Source organism: Centroberyx affinis, unplaced genomic scaffold (assembly GCF_046629955.1).
Source record: "Centroberyx affinis isolate AG114_WGS23_722 - 3 ecotype Tasmania unplaced genomic scaffold, CSIRO-AGI_Caff_v1 ptg002187l_1, whole genome shotgun sequence".
NCBI lineage: Eukaryota > Metazoa > Chordata > Actinopteri > Beryciformes > Berycidae > Centroberyx > Centroberyx affinis.
In genome coordinates, this window is record NW_027280495.1 from 283535 (window position 1) to 300926 (window position 17392).

General features: G+C 42.9%; 1 protein-coding gene across 5 annotated transcripts; it reads left to right on the forward strand.

Moving 5' to 3' along the window:
* Nucleotides 1–2620: 2620 nt before the first annotated feature.
* Nucleotides 2621–17113, forward strand: LOC139655094 (sodium/calcium exchanger 1-like). Of its 5 annotated transcripts, XM_071532391.1 has the most exons (8): nt 2747–3961; nt 4159–4682; nt 12933–13023; nt 13202–13214; nt 13882–13997; nt 14523–14622; nt 15529–15801; nt 16734–17113. In XM_071532391.1, the coding sequence occupies exons 1-8, from the start codon at nt 2807–2809 to the stop codon at nt 17111–17113; spliced, it is 2652 nt and encodes an 883-aa protein (XP_071388492.1). In that variant the 5' UTR covers nt 2747–2806. The 5 variants fall into 5 exon arrangements, with proteins under 5 accessions (XP_071388489.1, XP_071388492.1, XP_071388490.1 ...); XM_071532388.1 differs by lacking the exon at nt 13202–13214 and having other exon boundaries at nt 2621–3961; nt 12933–13039; nt 13879–13997; XM_071532389.1 differs by lacking the exon at nt 13202–13214 and having other exon boundaries at nt 12933–13039; nt 14523–14634.
* Nucleotides 17114–17392: the final 279 nt, after the last annotated feature.

The following is a 17392-nucleotide window of genomic DNA, read 5'->3' on the forward strand; positions in this document are numbered from 1 at the left end:
AGTTCGGTATTTTGGTCTTTAGTAGGTTCCTTCCTCATCATGAATGATTAATGGTCCTTTGAGTGTCTTTTCAGCATTTGCATTTTGCAAATTGTCAATGTGTGCTGAAAAAGTTTTGGCATCGGTAGATGTGCAAAATGTCCTGCATTCTTCTTTGAAACAAATGGGAACCTCTGGCAGCCTCTGGCTTGCTAGTAGCCAATGATTTCAATGAGGAATGCTAACAATGCTAATATGGCGTCTTTTGCATCGCCGAAAGACAAAATGTAGAAACTTTTCTTCCATATTGTCGCAAGTGTCTACTGAAGAAAAATAACACACACAAATGTCAAAATATTATGGTATCTCTTTAATACAGTTCTTATTCATCACTAATTGCTGAGCTAGTTTTTACTGCAGTAGGTTTAGATCGTCACATTTAAATGTCCATCTCATTACAATACAAGTGCAATTTGAAAGAAGACTAGGAAAACATAGGCTAACATCAAATGTCTATTGTTTATGTCAACAGGAATTTTTTAAACTTTTTTTTTTACTGAATATCTCACACATTTTTCCCACAGGGAATTTGTTTATTAGCCATACCTTTTAACAGTATAAGGTGGATTTACCATGAGCCACCAGACTGTAAAACAACTATACAGTGTATGATCCTATAGAAACCATCAGTAAATCTGAGGTGTCTTTATTCCTGAGTTCCATGTGAAATACTACACTACCCACAAGCTTTGGCAAGTTCCCACCAATTGGAGAGCTTACTGTTACCATAGAAACGTCACCCACTCCAAAGTTGCACATGGATGGTAGCCAGACCAGTGTGAAGTAACGTTAGTCGGCTAGCAACCTGTAAAGGTGATTGGCACCGCTCCATCATGGTTTTACTGTCAGACATGATTTCTGTTTGTTATGGATGAGGAGAAGAGTCTGCACAGCAGTCAAAATCATTACAAATTGGTAATCATCATTTTATTTTGATATTATATTATTATTTGGTATCACTGTTGAAGAGGGAATTGATAACGTCACTCACAGTGCTGTATGGGACGAGCTGTTCATTCCCTCTTAAAAATATTGTTTACAGTCTTGTATTCTTATGTTTGTTTTCATTTTTCATGTTTATTTTTTATGAATCTATTGGTATATACAGTAAGCTCATGATTCATCTAGTAGCCGGTTGAATTATCAGGATTTTCTGAAATGTCTATGGAGAAAATGAATTTACTTCCAGACCCAGGGCCATGTTTCAGTTTCATTGTGCCTGCTTGTTCCAGCAGTAGCTGTCCATGGTCCTGTTCTGGGTATCAGACACCATAGTTAGAGGAAGGTTTGCTGACTGATGCTTTACTGAATCTGTTCAGCAGACAGGAGAATTTGTTAAGCTAAGAAATGCTGTTGATTTGTAGGTAATTTATTTGCAAGTTAACGAAAGGCACAACTTAATTTCTCCGTCTGTGCTTTGCTGCGCTGCTTCACCCTCAAATGTAGCCTTCATGGAAAGCCGCGCCCCTCACTCACACCCCTCTCTGGAGCCGTTATACAGGTCAGAGTAGAGATTGCTGCTTTTCTCTGCTGCATGTCAATGAGAGCATGTACACTAAGCACTGTCAAATCTTTTCTGCCCTAGGTAGGCAACCTATTTTTGAATTGGTCTTAAAATTTTCATTAGGATGCACTAAATTACAGTCCCAGATATTTTAGCTGTCTCTCCCTCCCTCCCCCCCCCCCCCCCTCCCCCTCTCTCTCTCTCTCTCCCTCTCTCTCTCTCTCCCTCTCTCCCTATCCCTTCACATTGATGCAGACGTTAGTCCTCTGGATAGCATTGCGGCTGTGCTCTCTGAATTGTTTTTCACTTGAGGTGTTGAGGTGGCCATCTGAACGGTGCTACCAAGAGTAACACTATAAGCTATAAACCTGGTACCAGACAAAGTCAAAATGGCATAGTTATCTCAAAATTAAATGTTAAATGAAATTTTAAGACCAGAGTTGAAAGGAATGATGTACTGCCATGAGAAATTGGGATTTTTTTTTTTCCCCCTTTAAATATTATAGTAGATTGCGGTGGTGTAAGTCTTTATCCACTGGTCTGGGCTATAAAGACAAAAGTAGTAGGACTACCGTTTTTTTTTTTCTTTGTACTCATGCAATTTTCATTTCTATTTTTAATTTCTGTTTTTTCTGTTAAATGTGCAATAGGTACGTAAAAATCCCCATTGCACAAAATGACCATAATAGATCTGTGTGGGTTTGATAGGGTTGTTGATCAATACCAATGACTCAACGATTACTTCACCAGGTGCTGAAATTTCGGGCTTTCAAAACTCTCCAGTCCGACTGAACTGCTGGATCCCACACAATTTGCATACAGAAGAGCATAATTGTGGATACTTTTGTCATGCCAAAGGTTTGATAATACAGGTTATTTCAAGAAAATAACTCATACAATACAAAAACAAAAACATCTGAATAACATCCTCCCACTGATAAAGAATGTGACCTCATTCTCCATACAACTTGCAGTTTCCTCTCCTTCTGTCTTCCAGAAGTTTGTATGAAGATTTGGACGTGAAGTAGATTTGACTCAGGCCTCAGAAGACTTGACTCCTAGCATCGCCACGCCGCCATGTTAATGCACAAGCGTATTCTGAGCTGCACTCCACCTTTCACCCCTGGCCTGTTCACCTCCGTGCTGCTGCTCCTGCTGCCGGGCCTCACCCACTTCTCCCTGGCCAGCTCCAGCCATGCAGCCGGCAGCGTGCCAGGCAACTGCTCAGGCGAGGACAGCTGCTCTGAGGGAGTGGTGCTGCCCATGTGGAACCCCCAAAACCCCTCGGTGGGCGATAAGGTGGCACGCGCCATCGTTTACTTTGCAGCTCTCATATACATGTTCCTGGGTATGTCCATTATCGCAGACCGCTTCATGTCTTCTATCGAAGTCATCACCTCTCAGGAGAAGGAGATCACCATCAAGAAGCCCAACGGAGAGACGACCACAACCACCGTGCGCATCTGGAATGAGACGGTGTCCAACCTCACTCTGATGGCTCTGGGCTCGTCCGCTCCGGAGATCCTCCTTTCTGTCATTGAAGTGGTCGGCCATAAGTTTGAGGCTGGTTCTCTGGGTCCCAGCACCATTGTGGGCAGCGCTGCGTTCAACATGTTCATCATCATCGCCATCTGTGTGTACGTAGTGCCAGAAAATGAAACCCGCAAGATAAAGCACCTGCGGGTGTTCTTTGTTACTGCTACCTGGAGCATTTTCGCCTACATCTGGCTGTATCTCATCCTATCTGTGATCTCCCCTGGAGAGGTGGAGGTGTGGGAAGCCGTCCTCACCTTCCTCTTCTTCCCCCTCTGTGTGTTACAAGCCTGGATTGCAGACCGACGCCTGCTCTTCTACAAGTACGTCCATAAGCGTTATCGTGCCGACAAGAACCGTGGTATTATCATCGAGACGGAGGGAGATGCCATGTTCACCAAAATGGATCTGGAGATGGACGGTCAGGGTGTAAACTCCCACACTCACCCCAAAGAGGCTCTGGATGGGATGTTGGAGGGGGTAGAGGAAGGTGGAGGCATCAGTCCGGGTCAAGACCAAGAGGAAGAGGCTCGACGGGAGATGGCTCGCACACTGAAAGAATTAAAACAGAGGCACCCGGAGAAGGACATGGAGCAGCTGATCGAGATGGCCAACTACCAGGTGTTGGTCCAGCAACAGAAGAGCCGGGCCTTCTATCGTATCCAAGCCACGCGCATGATGATTGGAGCTGGGAACATCTTGAAGAAGCATGCCGCCGACCAGGCCAGGAAGGTGGTGAGCTGTCACGAGGCCAGTGGCCAGGAGGAGGATCCCCATACCATCTACCTGCAGTTTGAACCTCATCACTACCAGTGCTTTGAGAACTGCGGCTCACTTAAGCTGTCAGTCGGGCGCCATGGAGGAGAAAGTGGCTGCACTGTAAAGGTAAGTGATTTCAGAATTATTGTAAATGCAGCTCAAGGTCAATTTAAAATCAACTCCACGCCTACTTATCTAACTGTTTTAGGCATACATAAATGTTAATAATTCAGCATCTTATTATAACTCCATTTGATAAATTATTTAATAGTGTAATACCTTATATAATACTTCAAGTTCACTTCTTCCCCGGTGCCACACAGGTGGACTACCGAACTGAGGATGGGACCGCCAACGCTGGCTCAGACTATGAGTTTGCTGAAGGCACATTGGTCTTCAAGCCCGGCGAGACGGTCAAAGAGTTCACTGTTGGCGTTATCGATGACGACATTTTCGAAGAGGACGAGCACTTCTACGTGCACCTTAGCAACCCTCGCATCGCGCACCGTGCTGAGGTTTCTGTCCTGGAGCCCAGCTCTATCACCTCCAGCAACAGCATGGTGGGCAGTGGCATCTCGTCCCACATCCCCCCTAAGGCAGCTCTGGGCAACGCTCACACCGCCACGGTTACCATCTACGATGACGACCATGCTGGCATTTTCACATTTGAGAGTAATTCCATGCGGGTCAGCGAGAGCGTCGGCAACATGCAGGTGAAGGTTCACCGGACGTCCGGGGCGAGGGGGAAGGTGGCGGTGCCGTACCACACAGTAGAGGGCACCGCCAAGGCCGGGGAGGACTACGAGGAAGTGGCGGGCAAGCTGGAGTTCCAGAACGATGAGACCATGTGAGTGACAGTTCAGTTTGGGCTCCCCCTTTGTTGTGAATGTCTTGTTGTCACTCATCACTGCCTCGACCAAGCATTACAGACTACACATTAGTTTGTTAAACAGTCTTCCTAGATTAAGCTGGTTATTCTGGTTATGGGTTGAAGGATACCGCTGATGTTTTTAAATACATTTCTTATCATCAACAAATCTTGTGAAAAAAACAAAATCAACAATGTGTTTGCTCTACTCCCATTACTTCCCGACTTCCCACATACCATTTTTAGCCTTCAAACCGGAAGTGATTGGCTCCAATTCTAAGCTAAAAACCTTTAAATACAGCTCACAAAGACATAGTTTCAATTTTAAAAATCGCTAACTGTTATCATGAAAAGTCAGGCTATTGTAGTTATTACCAAATCAAATTCAAATGGGAACAAATTCTTCATTACGCCGGGGACTATTTTCGGTGCTACGGAACTACTTTCCTGAGATCGAAAACATGTTTACAGCCGGCTTATTAAGATGTTTGAGGAAAAAGTCGGCCAGCCCGGTGCATCGTGATGATGAAATATGCTGCCCAGAGCAACGGCATGGCTCTTTGACGTGTTTTTAATCGTTTAATACAATGGAGTTCTATGGCTGCTGGGACATGGCTTCATTGGGCAAACAAATTCATTGCTGATTTTGTTATTTTCATAGGATTTGTTGACAGTAAGAAATGCATTAAAAAACACCAGCCTTAACCTTTACGGGACTACGTTTGGGAGTCATAGGCCCCCTTTACATCTGGCATTAACATGCGTCTCGTATCTGGATTGTGCCCAGATATCTTTTAGCTAGTTTATACCTGGTGTTAAAATGCATCTCATGCATCCACATTGGGAGCGGATTTCTCTTTCCCCCATCAGATTGTCATGTACATACTTCCTCTCATCATATTTACATCCTTTAAAACTGACAGTAATTACCTTGTCTTGCTTGTTCCCCTGATCAATTTTTGGTAGTATGTTACTGTCCAAGTTTGTTTTGTGCTTTGCGGTTGGATCCGTGCACGTAGTTAACGTAGCCACTATATGTGGATTACATTGCATTTACACTATGCATTGCAGATGCATTGCATTTACACTACTAATATGGTCAAATGCGTCTCTGTCCACCTCTGGAGTTTAGATGATTGGATTTTCAATGCGTGTTAAGTGCATTTACACCTGGATTTTATGTGTTTTTGCGCTATCTGATCATAATCCAGTCACCTAGGATACATGCTAATACCTGGTGTAAAGGCAGCCATAGATTTGCTGTGAAGAGTTCAGATCTTTCAGAGGGATGAGAGAGGGAGGATAAGAGGATATAATTGTGATGCAGATAATGAAACAATGTGGCTGCTGTAAAAAAAAAAAAAAAATAGCAGCAGCTATGAATTCAGGATTAACATGCATGCACATTGGGATTTCTATGGGGGTTATATGGGAGTTCATTGTAATGCAGAGCAACGAATGCTCCAGCGAAAACAAAGAAAGGGTATGTGAAAGACAGACTAGAGGAAAGAAAATCAGACAAGAGACTGAAAGAGGAGAGAGATGGGGAGAAGGCTGAGCAGCTATTGAAACAGGTGTATGTGTTGTAGCTTGTGTGATAATTTCAACAAAACAATTCATGGATGTACCAGCAGAGAGGCAGATACAAAAGCAAGGGGGGAAAGGTAGAGAGTGCAAAGAGTACAGTGAAAGTGTGATGTTTTTACAGCTATCTCTTGAACATTGCATGGAAGGATTGGCTGAATGATGAGTACACTTTGATAATGGTGAGTGTATTGTAGTGTCTGTTTTATCTGCTTATCTGCGATGAGCAAAAGACTGGCAATTATCCACGCCAATCATTTTTACCTGACAAAGAAAATGCCTTTAACATATCAAGCTCATCACAAAAATGCTTTACAGTGGAACAAAGGACAAAGCAAATACAATTAGGAACAGGAAAGGAAATCATTGCTGGAGAAAAAGTGTGCGTCTGTGCGTGTCAGATGAATATTATGTGAGGAGGATTTCAGGGCTCGTGTGTAGGTGTATTATGTGGGTCGGCTGAGTGGGAGAAAAGGCAGGTGAATACATTGTGTCAAAAGAGAATGCAGATATCCCTATTTGTCTTTTTTTGCCTTGCAATGCAGGTGAGAATTTGTGAATATATTTGTCTCTGTGTTAGTCAGTTTGCTTGTCTATCTTTGTGCACATGTATCTGTGTATTTGCCTGGCGCTGTGTATTTGTCTGTGTGTGTGTGTGTGTTACATTCACTTTAAACTCACATCAAACAAAATGTCGCTCCAAATGAGAACTAAAAAAGAGCTTCTCAAACAGCCAAAGCGATTAAAGGGAGTCAAGAGGGGTAAAAGGAGTCCCAAACGTTCTGAACATGTTAACACAGCACATACAGGTGCAATTATTGAGATAATAGTGTATAACTATTATCTTTGTAATAATGACTTGACACTGCCGTACCACACAGCACACGGCATTACCAAGGCTGGGGAAGACTAGAAGGAGGTTGCTGGCAAATTTCCAAAATTATGAGACCATCTGAGTGGCAATTGTTCCCTTTTCTGTTGTGGTTTGATAACCATAATAATAACCATCCTAAAAAAAACCCCGTAGAATCAATATGAATAAGGTACGCAACACAACTAGACATTATTTTTATCCTCATCACCACCCACATCGCAAACCATCATGTGTATTGAGTATGGGATCACAAATGATATCAGAATTTGAAGAGGCTATTTGCAGCTGTTAGTCCTTCCCGTAGATCTGTTGGATTTACAGACAGGCAGCATGTGTCCGCATTCGAACAGAAGCTGAACATTCAATAAACTCCTCAACTACAGGACCATGACCCTGTTCATCGGGCTGGAGCAAGCTCACAATGGCAGAAGTGTCTGCAGACTTTATGGTGTCTGGAGTCGTGCTTTCTTCAACAGTGTGGAGAGCTGATCCAGTGGAGCAGAACAGTTTGCCACCAGAAAACCTATGCTGCATGATTCCTATTCGAAGAACGCCATACTTAAAGGGGAATGCCACCCATTTTTAACAGAGAAATCTGTCTTTCTCTACCCTTCGGGGAGTACTGTGATCATACGGGAAAAGTTTGACTCAGTTCCAGAGCCTGCTCAAGTACCTTAGATGCTAATTTGGCACGCCCCCTTTTCAGTACAAGGCAATGACAATGGAGGTTTGGAGTGAAGTAAGTCTAAGTCGTGAACCTGGCGTCAGAAGGGTAGAGAAAGAGAAATATTTTACTATTGAAAATGGGTGTCATTCCTCTTTAAGTGTCACATCGCTATCTTGGTGTGTGGATGAAAGGCATTGATCAGAGTTGTCTGATGCAATCAACCTTTGGCATAGATCTGTGAGACTAAAATCCTCTAGTTGAACAGATTTTCAAAAGGGAAGCCCAGGTCCTTCAACCAGATCAGAATTTCATCCCACTTTAGGCTAATCAGATTCTCTAGTTTGACTCAAATTTAAGGAGGTTGTTTCGTTTGGAGTGTTGCTCAATCAGTCCTATTAAAAGATTAACAGGATGTATGCAAATGTCATCTCTGTGTGTTTGCCATCGTCCTCATTTATGCATTTCTGTTTGTGCGCATGAGTGTGTGTGTGTGTGTCTTTGAGCACACAAGCTTGCAGATGCTCTGTATATCTGTGTTTCTTCCTGCTGAGCAGGCTGCCAAAGTTCTTCTTTCAAATGGTGGAGCTGGCTTTTCCTACCTGGGTGTTTCCCTGGGCAGGCACAACACAACCAGAGGGGCTTGTTGTGACATCTCTGCGTGTGTGTGTGTGTGTGTGTGTGTGTGTGTGTGTGTGTGTGTGTGTGTGTGTGTGTGTGTGTGTGTGTGTGTGTGTGTTACTGTCTGTTCCTCTGTGTGTCTTTGTGTCTGTGTACATCTGCCCGTTTCTGTCAATGCTTCAGCATGCAGAGGAACAAGAGAGGAGGAAGCCAAGTTTTATAAGCACTTGACATGGAGCCAGGAGGAATGGGGTAAAATCCAGGCGTTCTGTATAATGAAAATTTGCCGTCTAAATTCTGCACTGCAGTAAATAGATTAGGATTTACAGACACAAACCTCTAAGCCAAAATAAACAGCCTGAGATAGAGAACCATTTTACATTATGTGTTCATGGATTAGGAAAAGATCTGCACAAACCCTTTGATGCTTGTGTATTTTCTGCTTGTATGTTTTTGTCAGCTGCTGTAAGTGTGTGGCACTACACACTAGTTTAGGCTGAAGTGGATAACGGGAGCAGTTACATAAGCTAAGATGAAAGAGATGGGAAAGAGATCACTTCTGCGAGGGAGATCAATACCTTGATATTCTTTACTTCTCACGCTTAATGCAGACTAGATCAATAACAACCTGAACGTCCTGACAGATGCAGATAACAGCAGAGTCAGGGTTTTCGGGGAACACATTTGGAAGTAAAACCACTCTGAAGTTGTGTACTTTCTCTAAAGAGTCGCCGTCAGTAAGACAGAAGAAAAGGTTTGCTCCATTTAAGCATCACTGGTTTGAGATTTCCTGTTTCTAATGTCGCAAGTTTATTCTAGTATTTTATGCTTACAGTAAGTCATCATATCTCCTGGTGATTCTTGTTCCTATTTTGCTTCATATCGTTGCATTTATGTTCCTCTTTTCCTTTCTTCCTCTTCCTCATCTCCTCTCACCTGTCTCCTTCTGTGCTCATTCAGGTTTTACGCAGCCTGTACTATTATACTATACTATATTTGTCAAGATAACATATTAGATATGAGGTCATGTCATCATCAATACAATATATTATTGTATTTAACCTATTGTTTCCATATAAATATGCATAATAACCTAATAACGCATTACAAAGGAGACAAAACTTAATCTCACGCTGGAGAGAAACTATGGGAGGGAAATCGTTCCTCATAGTGGTGCTTTGATCAGCATCTATATCTATTTTTTTTCTTATTACTGTCACCAAGATCAAAATAACAATGGGTTACCCATATATTGTCTTTTTTTCAAACCAGTGATAAATACAATTACTTTTGCATCCATAATAATATTAATCATACTATTGAGCAAGGAATCTCTGTCTGTATGTGTGTCCTTCGCATATCTCAAGAACCGTTCGTCCGATCTACTTCACACTTGGCGGGTGTATTACTGGGGACCCAAGGACGTGCAGTGTCGGATTGGACATGCGACATGTTCAATATTAATAAACTTTGAATAAACAAGCGAACAGCGCTCTGTGCAGCAGTGGGGCTCAAAGCGAACGGGCACTGCACTAGTAATAACAATGATGTAAGCAGGGGAATTGTTTGGGGGCAGAGGTCAGGCTCAACTACAGAGCAGCTGGTAGGGTTCAGTGTTTTGCTCAAGGACACTTCAGCAGGGCGGATACTTGCTGACAGGAGCTTGAACCGGGGTCGTTCAACTGAATGGCAGTTCCCCTGATCAATATGCCTCTCAGCTGCCCAAACTTTTCTTGGAGGAAGTGGGCATAAAGACATAATGTATAGCTACAGCGATTAGGGAAATGTATTCATTCATTAAATTTCCTCCCAGCATGCACTGGGAGGAAGGCAGCGAGACAGTCTGGACAGGTCGCCAGTCCATCACATAGTTAACACAGATAGACAAACAATCACTTACACTTACATTCATATCTATGAGCAATTTAAGTGTCCAATCCAATCCCATGTCTTCGGACTGTGGGAGGAAACTGGAACACCCGGAGGAAACTCACACGAAGACGGGGAGAACATGGAGACCGCACACAGAGAGGGCCTTTCTGCCAGGTGACTAACCACTGAGCCACCGTGCCACCCAAGGGACCTATATTGATTTTTTTCTTTTTACTCAGCCTTAATTTAAACAGGTTAATCCAATTTACATCAATGATCTCTTTTGCAAGGGGGACCTACCCGAGACATCGGCAGGCAGCACATGCATTTACAGACAAAAAACATTTTATTACAAGCAATAGACAGTCACAGAAAAGGTAAAGAGAGGAAAGAAAAATAATTTTAATCAAAGCACTGGCAATTTTCACAAATTTCACTTTCCATAGTTTTACCTTCTTTTACCCTAACAACTGTTTTGAGCCTGTGAAGCTCCTTAAGTTGCTCTGCAGTTTGTTCCTCACAGGGAGCAGATTATGCTCCTTCCAGTTGGAGCTTTAGGGATCATAAACAGAAATTAATCTTGGGACTTCAGACAATTCTCCACGTTTGTGTGATATAGATGCAATAACAGTGAATGTTACCCAGCATGGCCTTAAAGAGAAATGTATCCCAGTGATAGAGCCTACACAGGAGCAGAGATGGCCAATTTACCCCAGAATGTAATATACTTTTGATGAGTTACACTCTTGATGCGGTATGACTGTGCCCTTCGGGTTGCACTGTACCAACCTGCAGAATGTGGTTCAGGAGTGCAGAACTTGGTGTTGCTATATGGACCTTATTCCCACAGCGGCCATTTTGAACTTCTGTCACACCCAGGGTGCCATAGCTATAGGCTATATAAAACTAGCTTTACTTCAACACAAAAGTGAGGACTTCAGAAAGATGTAACAGTTAACTAATGAGTTAGCAATCACAGGAACAACAATGACTGCTTTAATTTAGCAGGGAAGTTAGCTTACTACCTAGTTAGCTACAAGCTAGCTAGATTCCAGTAGCTGTGGCTAGAGTCGGCCAAATATGTAAACCTATATTCTTCCAGCTTCTTGAGATCCATTCATTTCTAGTATGTTTTTCAGTGGGAATCTGTGACATGATCAACATTTGTCCGATTCCCAGCGTTTGTATGATGTGCATCTTAGTAGATGCTTGGTACAGTTATACACAGCTGGGCTCTACTTGTTCTTCTGGGTAGTTTGAAACCCCAAGGGTGACATAAGTTCAAAATGGCTGCTGTGGGAATAAGGTGAATCATGATTTTATTTTCAGGTTCTTCCACGATGCTTCTAAATAAATACCTTGAGGTTTCCAACATGAAAAGCAAACGTCGGCTTTTTAAAAATAAACTCAAAAGACTATTTTATCGTTCTCTTCTATTATAAGAAGCGTACATTGCAGTGCTCCTATTGGCATGACTTTCTCTAGCATTAGACAGTCAATGACGTATCAGTAATGTTTAAAATAAACTTCTTTTATTCTGCTTGCAAAAGCACAGCCTGCGTGTGTCCAATCCTGTGAGTATATGTGTAGACAGAAATAGACAGCCACCCACATATCATTAGGGAGATGGAGAGAGAGAGAGAGAAAGACTCAATGTGACAGTGTAGGAGAATGTAGAGGGCTGAGGCAAGCATGTCGGTCACAATGAGACGCCACAGCCACACGTTTGTCTTATATTTCAGTACTAGTATTAATATTACAAACTGTATTTATCAATAATTCTTAGAGTTTGTGTTTAACCTGTTTGGAGTGCTAAATGGGTTGGGCTTAACTGACACCAAGAACAATATAATTCAATCAATTTACCGTGACTTGGCGACTTATTTGACCCTATCTGAACAGTTTTGATGTGAATAGTTTTGATGTGAGTGGGAGGTGTGGAAGCTATTTCATCTGATTTCTCTGGTAGAAGTTTTTGGTGTAGATGGAGCTCGCCCTCTTGTGGGGTGTTAAGAAACTAATTGTTGTGCAGGTTTCCTGTACTAAAGGATTATTGATGTTTTGCTGATACCTTGACTTAGAAGAGGCAAAGCTGCCATCCTCTCACTGTATCCAACACCTTCGTTTCATGATTCATTATGTGATCATATTCATGCAGGTAGACCACCACTTGTCTACAGTATTTTTTATTAGAATATTCAAGGCAGCTGGAAAACACTCCTGGCGTGTTGGTTCCCATTTTGTGATGGGAAAGTAACCTTAACTACATCACACCATGCCACAGCAGCTGCAGGTTAACTGATGTTGACAGGGCTAGTGAAAACTGTCGGCTATTCTTACTTCAGCACAAGCCAGACAGTCAGCAAATGTGCTTTCAGCTCCTCAAATTGTGGTCACATATGCAGGCACACACACACACACACACACACACACACGCGCGCGCGCGCGCACTCAGGCACACACACACTTACACATTATCAATTCCAGGAAATAACAATAAAACCGTCCACCATCGCTCATCTTGTCTTTGCTTCCATCTTTATTTCTTTTCCATTTCACTCGCTGTCTGTTTCTGTCCATTTGACCGCGGATGCTCTGACCCTTCTGCCTGTAGGAAGCTGCTGGATGTGAAGATCATCGACGATGAGGAGTATGAGAAGAACAAGATTTTCACCATTGTGTTGGAGGAGCCTATTCTGCTGGAGGTGGGACAGAAACACGGTGAGTGATCTACACAGCCATATGGTACGACTGTCATACTTCAGCAGCAGTGTGACTCTTCCTCATGACACGATGGTATCAAGTGAGTTTGCTTTGCATTCACTCTCATTCATGTTTTATTTAAATTCTTGGAATGGAGCTGGCTCCTTGCTTTTAAAAGAGCGGTTTATATCCAGTGATATAAAGGGCCTCTGAACTCAGGGGTAATTCCAAGGTTGGTGAGATTGATAACTTTGATCTCCTCTCATTAAATGGAAAGACTCTGAATGTGTAATATTGAAAGGATTTGTCTCTTCGGTGCATTTCATGGACAGCTTTTATCCTTGCGGTGTCAAGTAGTTATTGCTGCACATTAATTGTTATTTATGGTTAGTGTATTTCTCCACACATAAAATTGCACATTAATATTTAGTTTAGTTTTGTTTTGTTTAGAAAATGCACTGTAATGTCTTCTGTGCATTTGAATTATTCTTAAAACTGTGGCATCGTTGCAAAAGAAGAAAATAACATGACTGGGTCCAAATTTGGTATTCTGTATGTTCAATATTGTATTTATATCACTACTTGTATACGAAGGGTTTCATTCCAAAATGCTATATATAAATCTGGAAAATTTTTCATCAGGCAATATTTGAAAAACATAAATGATTCTGTCCTCAGAAATGAACTGTTTTATAAGCAAACGTCTTAAGATGACTCCTAACTTCAAAACAAACCCATAATGTGCTTAACTCAACACTCAACTCTTCATATGCCCATGGAGAATAATATTGGCTGATATAGGGATATTAGTGTGTATTTCCATATAGAATAATATTGGCTGCTTGTTTTTGTCCCAGGAGATACCAATGACAACAAGACAGTGGTGGGACTGGAGGACGTGGCGAAGATGGGCTGCCCCTGTCTGGGAGAGCACACCAAGCTGGAGGTGGTCATTGAGGAATCATATGAATTCAAGGTAACTCAAAAACAAGCAGACAGTGTCACCTTCACCTGTCACACTGACTTTAACATATTTTGGAGCATCTTACCAGCTAACGGGGGCTGGTGAAGGTCATTGTTTCATTCATTCTGACAAGAGCCACTTGCTCTTGAATACACAGCGGCTCACTAGGTTTCGGAGAGACTGTAACAGATAGACATCCTTACACCCTTTTAAAGACAGTACAGTAGGAACAGCATGCAAACACACAGGGCAAGATGACATTGAATAAAATGAGGCCAGACTGTATAGTGAGGTCTAAAGAAGAGGATTAGGGCCATGTAAAAAATGTATTTGAGTTCTGACTTTGATCTCAGAATTCTGACTTTATACTCAGAATTCTGAGATGAATCTCAAAACTTTTCACATGTGGCCCTAATCCTTTTCCGTAGAGGTGTAATTTTCTTCTCAGCTGTTTGTTCATTTGGCTTACTACTACTCAAAGATGGGCATCAGCTGATTGTCGTGTTAATTTTGCTTTCTTTGTCTTTGCAACCGAAGAACACAGTGGATAAGCTGATCAAGAAGACCAACCTGGCTCTGGTGGTGGGGAGCAGCAGCTGGAGAGAGCAGTTTGTCAGTGCTGTCACTGTCAGTGCAGGTGAGTCCCACAGTCCTGAAGTGACTCCTCTGTTCGTCCCCCTTACACCAGACCTGTGGGAGACGAGCCTGCAGGCTAGATCCGGCCCACCAGCTGCTTCTGTCCAGCCTGACAGTTCTGCAGGATGTTTTTTTTTTTGCCTCACAAATGCTTCCAGTTTCACACTGCTGAATTAAAACAAAAATAGCCCCATATTGGACATTTTATTGAGTATTACAATAGGGGGATCCTCTGGTTGGCTTCACTGCTACGATGCTGTTTGCTCATGAGCTTGACGGTGAACTTTAATCCTAAAACAATGCCTGTTTTTATATCTTCTGGTAATGCTGTGCTTATTTTGAGAACTGCATCCTTTTAGGCTAGTCACTGTATTAAAAATGCATGACATGGTGAATTCTTCATGTGGCCGACCCTAAAAACTAATTGGCCACCGCTGCCTGAACAATTAAATGGATCTGAAGAATTTATGTAGATGTAAGCAGTATGGTGAACCCTCTTTTTATCTTGCCCTTTCAAAAGCCACTCATTTGCCTCTCTGAACCTCTTAGATCTGCACAAGAGCGCAGGACGTTTGGGCAGAAAGCTGCATTGCAAAAGAGGGATGTGTCATTTTCTGAAAATTCTCTCTCTTCTCTCCTTCTCTCTCTCTCTCTCTCTCTCTCTCTCTCTCTCTCTCTCTCTCTGAACTCATTTAAGTTTGCATGCACATATATACACTGAAAGTAAGCCTACAAGACTACATCCTATCCTATATCCCTGTCACTGAGTCACAGTCAGAAGTGACAGAAAAATGTGTCCCATACTTACAGATTTAGCTGTCACGCGGTTTCGGAAACCTCAAAAGCATAGCGTTGCATGTGTATGTACTTTGTGCATCTTCATGCCCCTTTTCTCTTTCTTTGCCAGGCGATGACGACGAGGAGGAGAGTGGGGAGGAACGTTTGCCATCCTGCTTTGATTACATTATGCACTTCCTGACAGTTTTCTGGAAGGTTCTCTTCGCGTTTGTGCCGCCCACCGAGTACTGGAATGGCTGGGCCTGCTTCTTCGTGTCTATTTCCCTCATTGGCGTTCTGACAGCTGTGACCGGTGACTTAGCCTCGCATTTCGGCTGCACGATTGGCCTCAAAGACTCAGTCACCGCTGTGGTGTTTGTGGCCCTTGGCACTTCCGTTCCAGGTGGGTGTCTGGCCGTCTATCAGCTCCATCAGCTCTCTTTATAATCAAAGTGTTTTGTCTTGTGCTACCTCTGAAGTTGCCTCTGTAGTAGTGGCAAATATACATACTCGGCAGATCCCCTTTCTCCACAGTTCTTGTCTTTACAGCTGTAAAGGAAAAAAATATTTTCTTTGTTATTTTCTGTTGCCTAATTGTAGTCCTATTTCACTATTTTCTGAACAGGTTTTTCTGCCATAGAGAAACACAAATGTGACTCTCAATCCATACTCAATAAGCTTTTGACAGGTGTCGGTGCAGTGAACCCTAGATATTTTAGGATCACACTCTCTGCCTAGTTTGCCACATATGGTGAGGAGATCCTGTACCTACCACTGTCCTGTAGGCTGCTAAATCTTTCCGCTTGGCTGATGTAAGAAGTGTTTCGTTGGTAATTGCCCTCCATAAATTCTGAGGGAGTTGCAGTATCCTTATCTTTCTAAGGGCTAATGTGCAGCTGGTAGATATCCCATTATGGTTATGATAAGTCACCAGTCTGTGTTTTAGAAAGTCACTGGCAGTGGGATTTGCACTGGTTTAATGTCTTAAACATATAAAACACGTTTTGAAAATGGCTCTTGCCATAAGCAAATTTTTAGCACCATATCTTCAACTATTAAAAACATCCCTTTTTACCTATTTATTTTGTTCAAATCCTTTAAAGGGAGGAAAAAACATTTCCACAAAAATTGAGGGAATTTGAAAACACTTCACGTCCTGAGAAAAATGTTTTGTGAAACCACAAGGGGCGGGGCATGAGACACAAAATGGAAGGAGGTTTACTTGACTGACACATGTGAAAACCTGATTTGCATATTCTCACATCAAGAGTCACATTTCAGTTTCTCATGTTTTGCCTCGTGCCTCCCTCACAACTGTTCTCTATATTATCACAGATACATTTGCGAGCAAAGTGGCAGCCATCCAGGACCAGTACGCCGACGCCTCCATCGGGAACGTGACGGGCAGCAACGCCGTCAACGTGTTCCTGGGTATCGGCGTCGCCTGGACCATCGCCTCTGTCTACTGGAGGACCAAGGGCAAGACGTTCCACGTGCAGCCGGGCTCGCTGGCCTTCTCCGTCACCCTCTTCACCATCATGGCGGTGCTGTGCGTGCTGGTGCTGCTGTACCGCCGGCGTCCCGGCGTGTCGGGCGGGGAGCTGGGGGGCCCACGGACTGCCAAGCTCCTCACCCTCTTCCTCTTCCTCTCCATCTGGTTCGTCTACATCCTGCTGGCCTCGCTGGAGGCCTACTGCCACGTGCCTGGCTTCTGAGAGAGAAAGAGACAGCTCCTCTCCTTCTTTTTACAGTCTATTAATTAAACGCGTTTTCTCTCTGTTTTTGTCTTTTATCCTGAGCGTTTCTAAATATTTGTATCATTATTTACTCTTGATACCGTACAATATCTGATTGACTTTGGAACTTTGGACTTTTGAACTTTGCTACCATCCACTATGCTACGAAGGATAGCTTTAGCCACTGGAATTGAAGTTCTCACTTCTTCTTCTTCTTCTCACTTTCCAGGTGATATGTGCCACTGGACCTTTATCTAA

Coding starts and splice junctions, on each gene's coding strand:
- LOC139655094 (XM_071532388.1), top strand. CDS start 2,621: ATGTTAATGCACAAGCGTATTCTGAGCTGCACTCCACCTTTCACCCCT. Junction 13,040..13,878: donor GGAGGTGGGACAGAAACACG/GTGAGTGATCTA, acceptor TTTTTGTCCCAG/GAGATACCAATGACAACAAG. Junction 13,998..14,522: donor AGGAATCATATGAATTCAAG/GTAACTCAAAAA, acceptor TTGCAACCGAAG/AACACAGTGGATAAGCTGAT.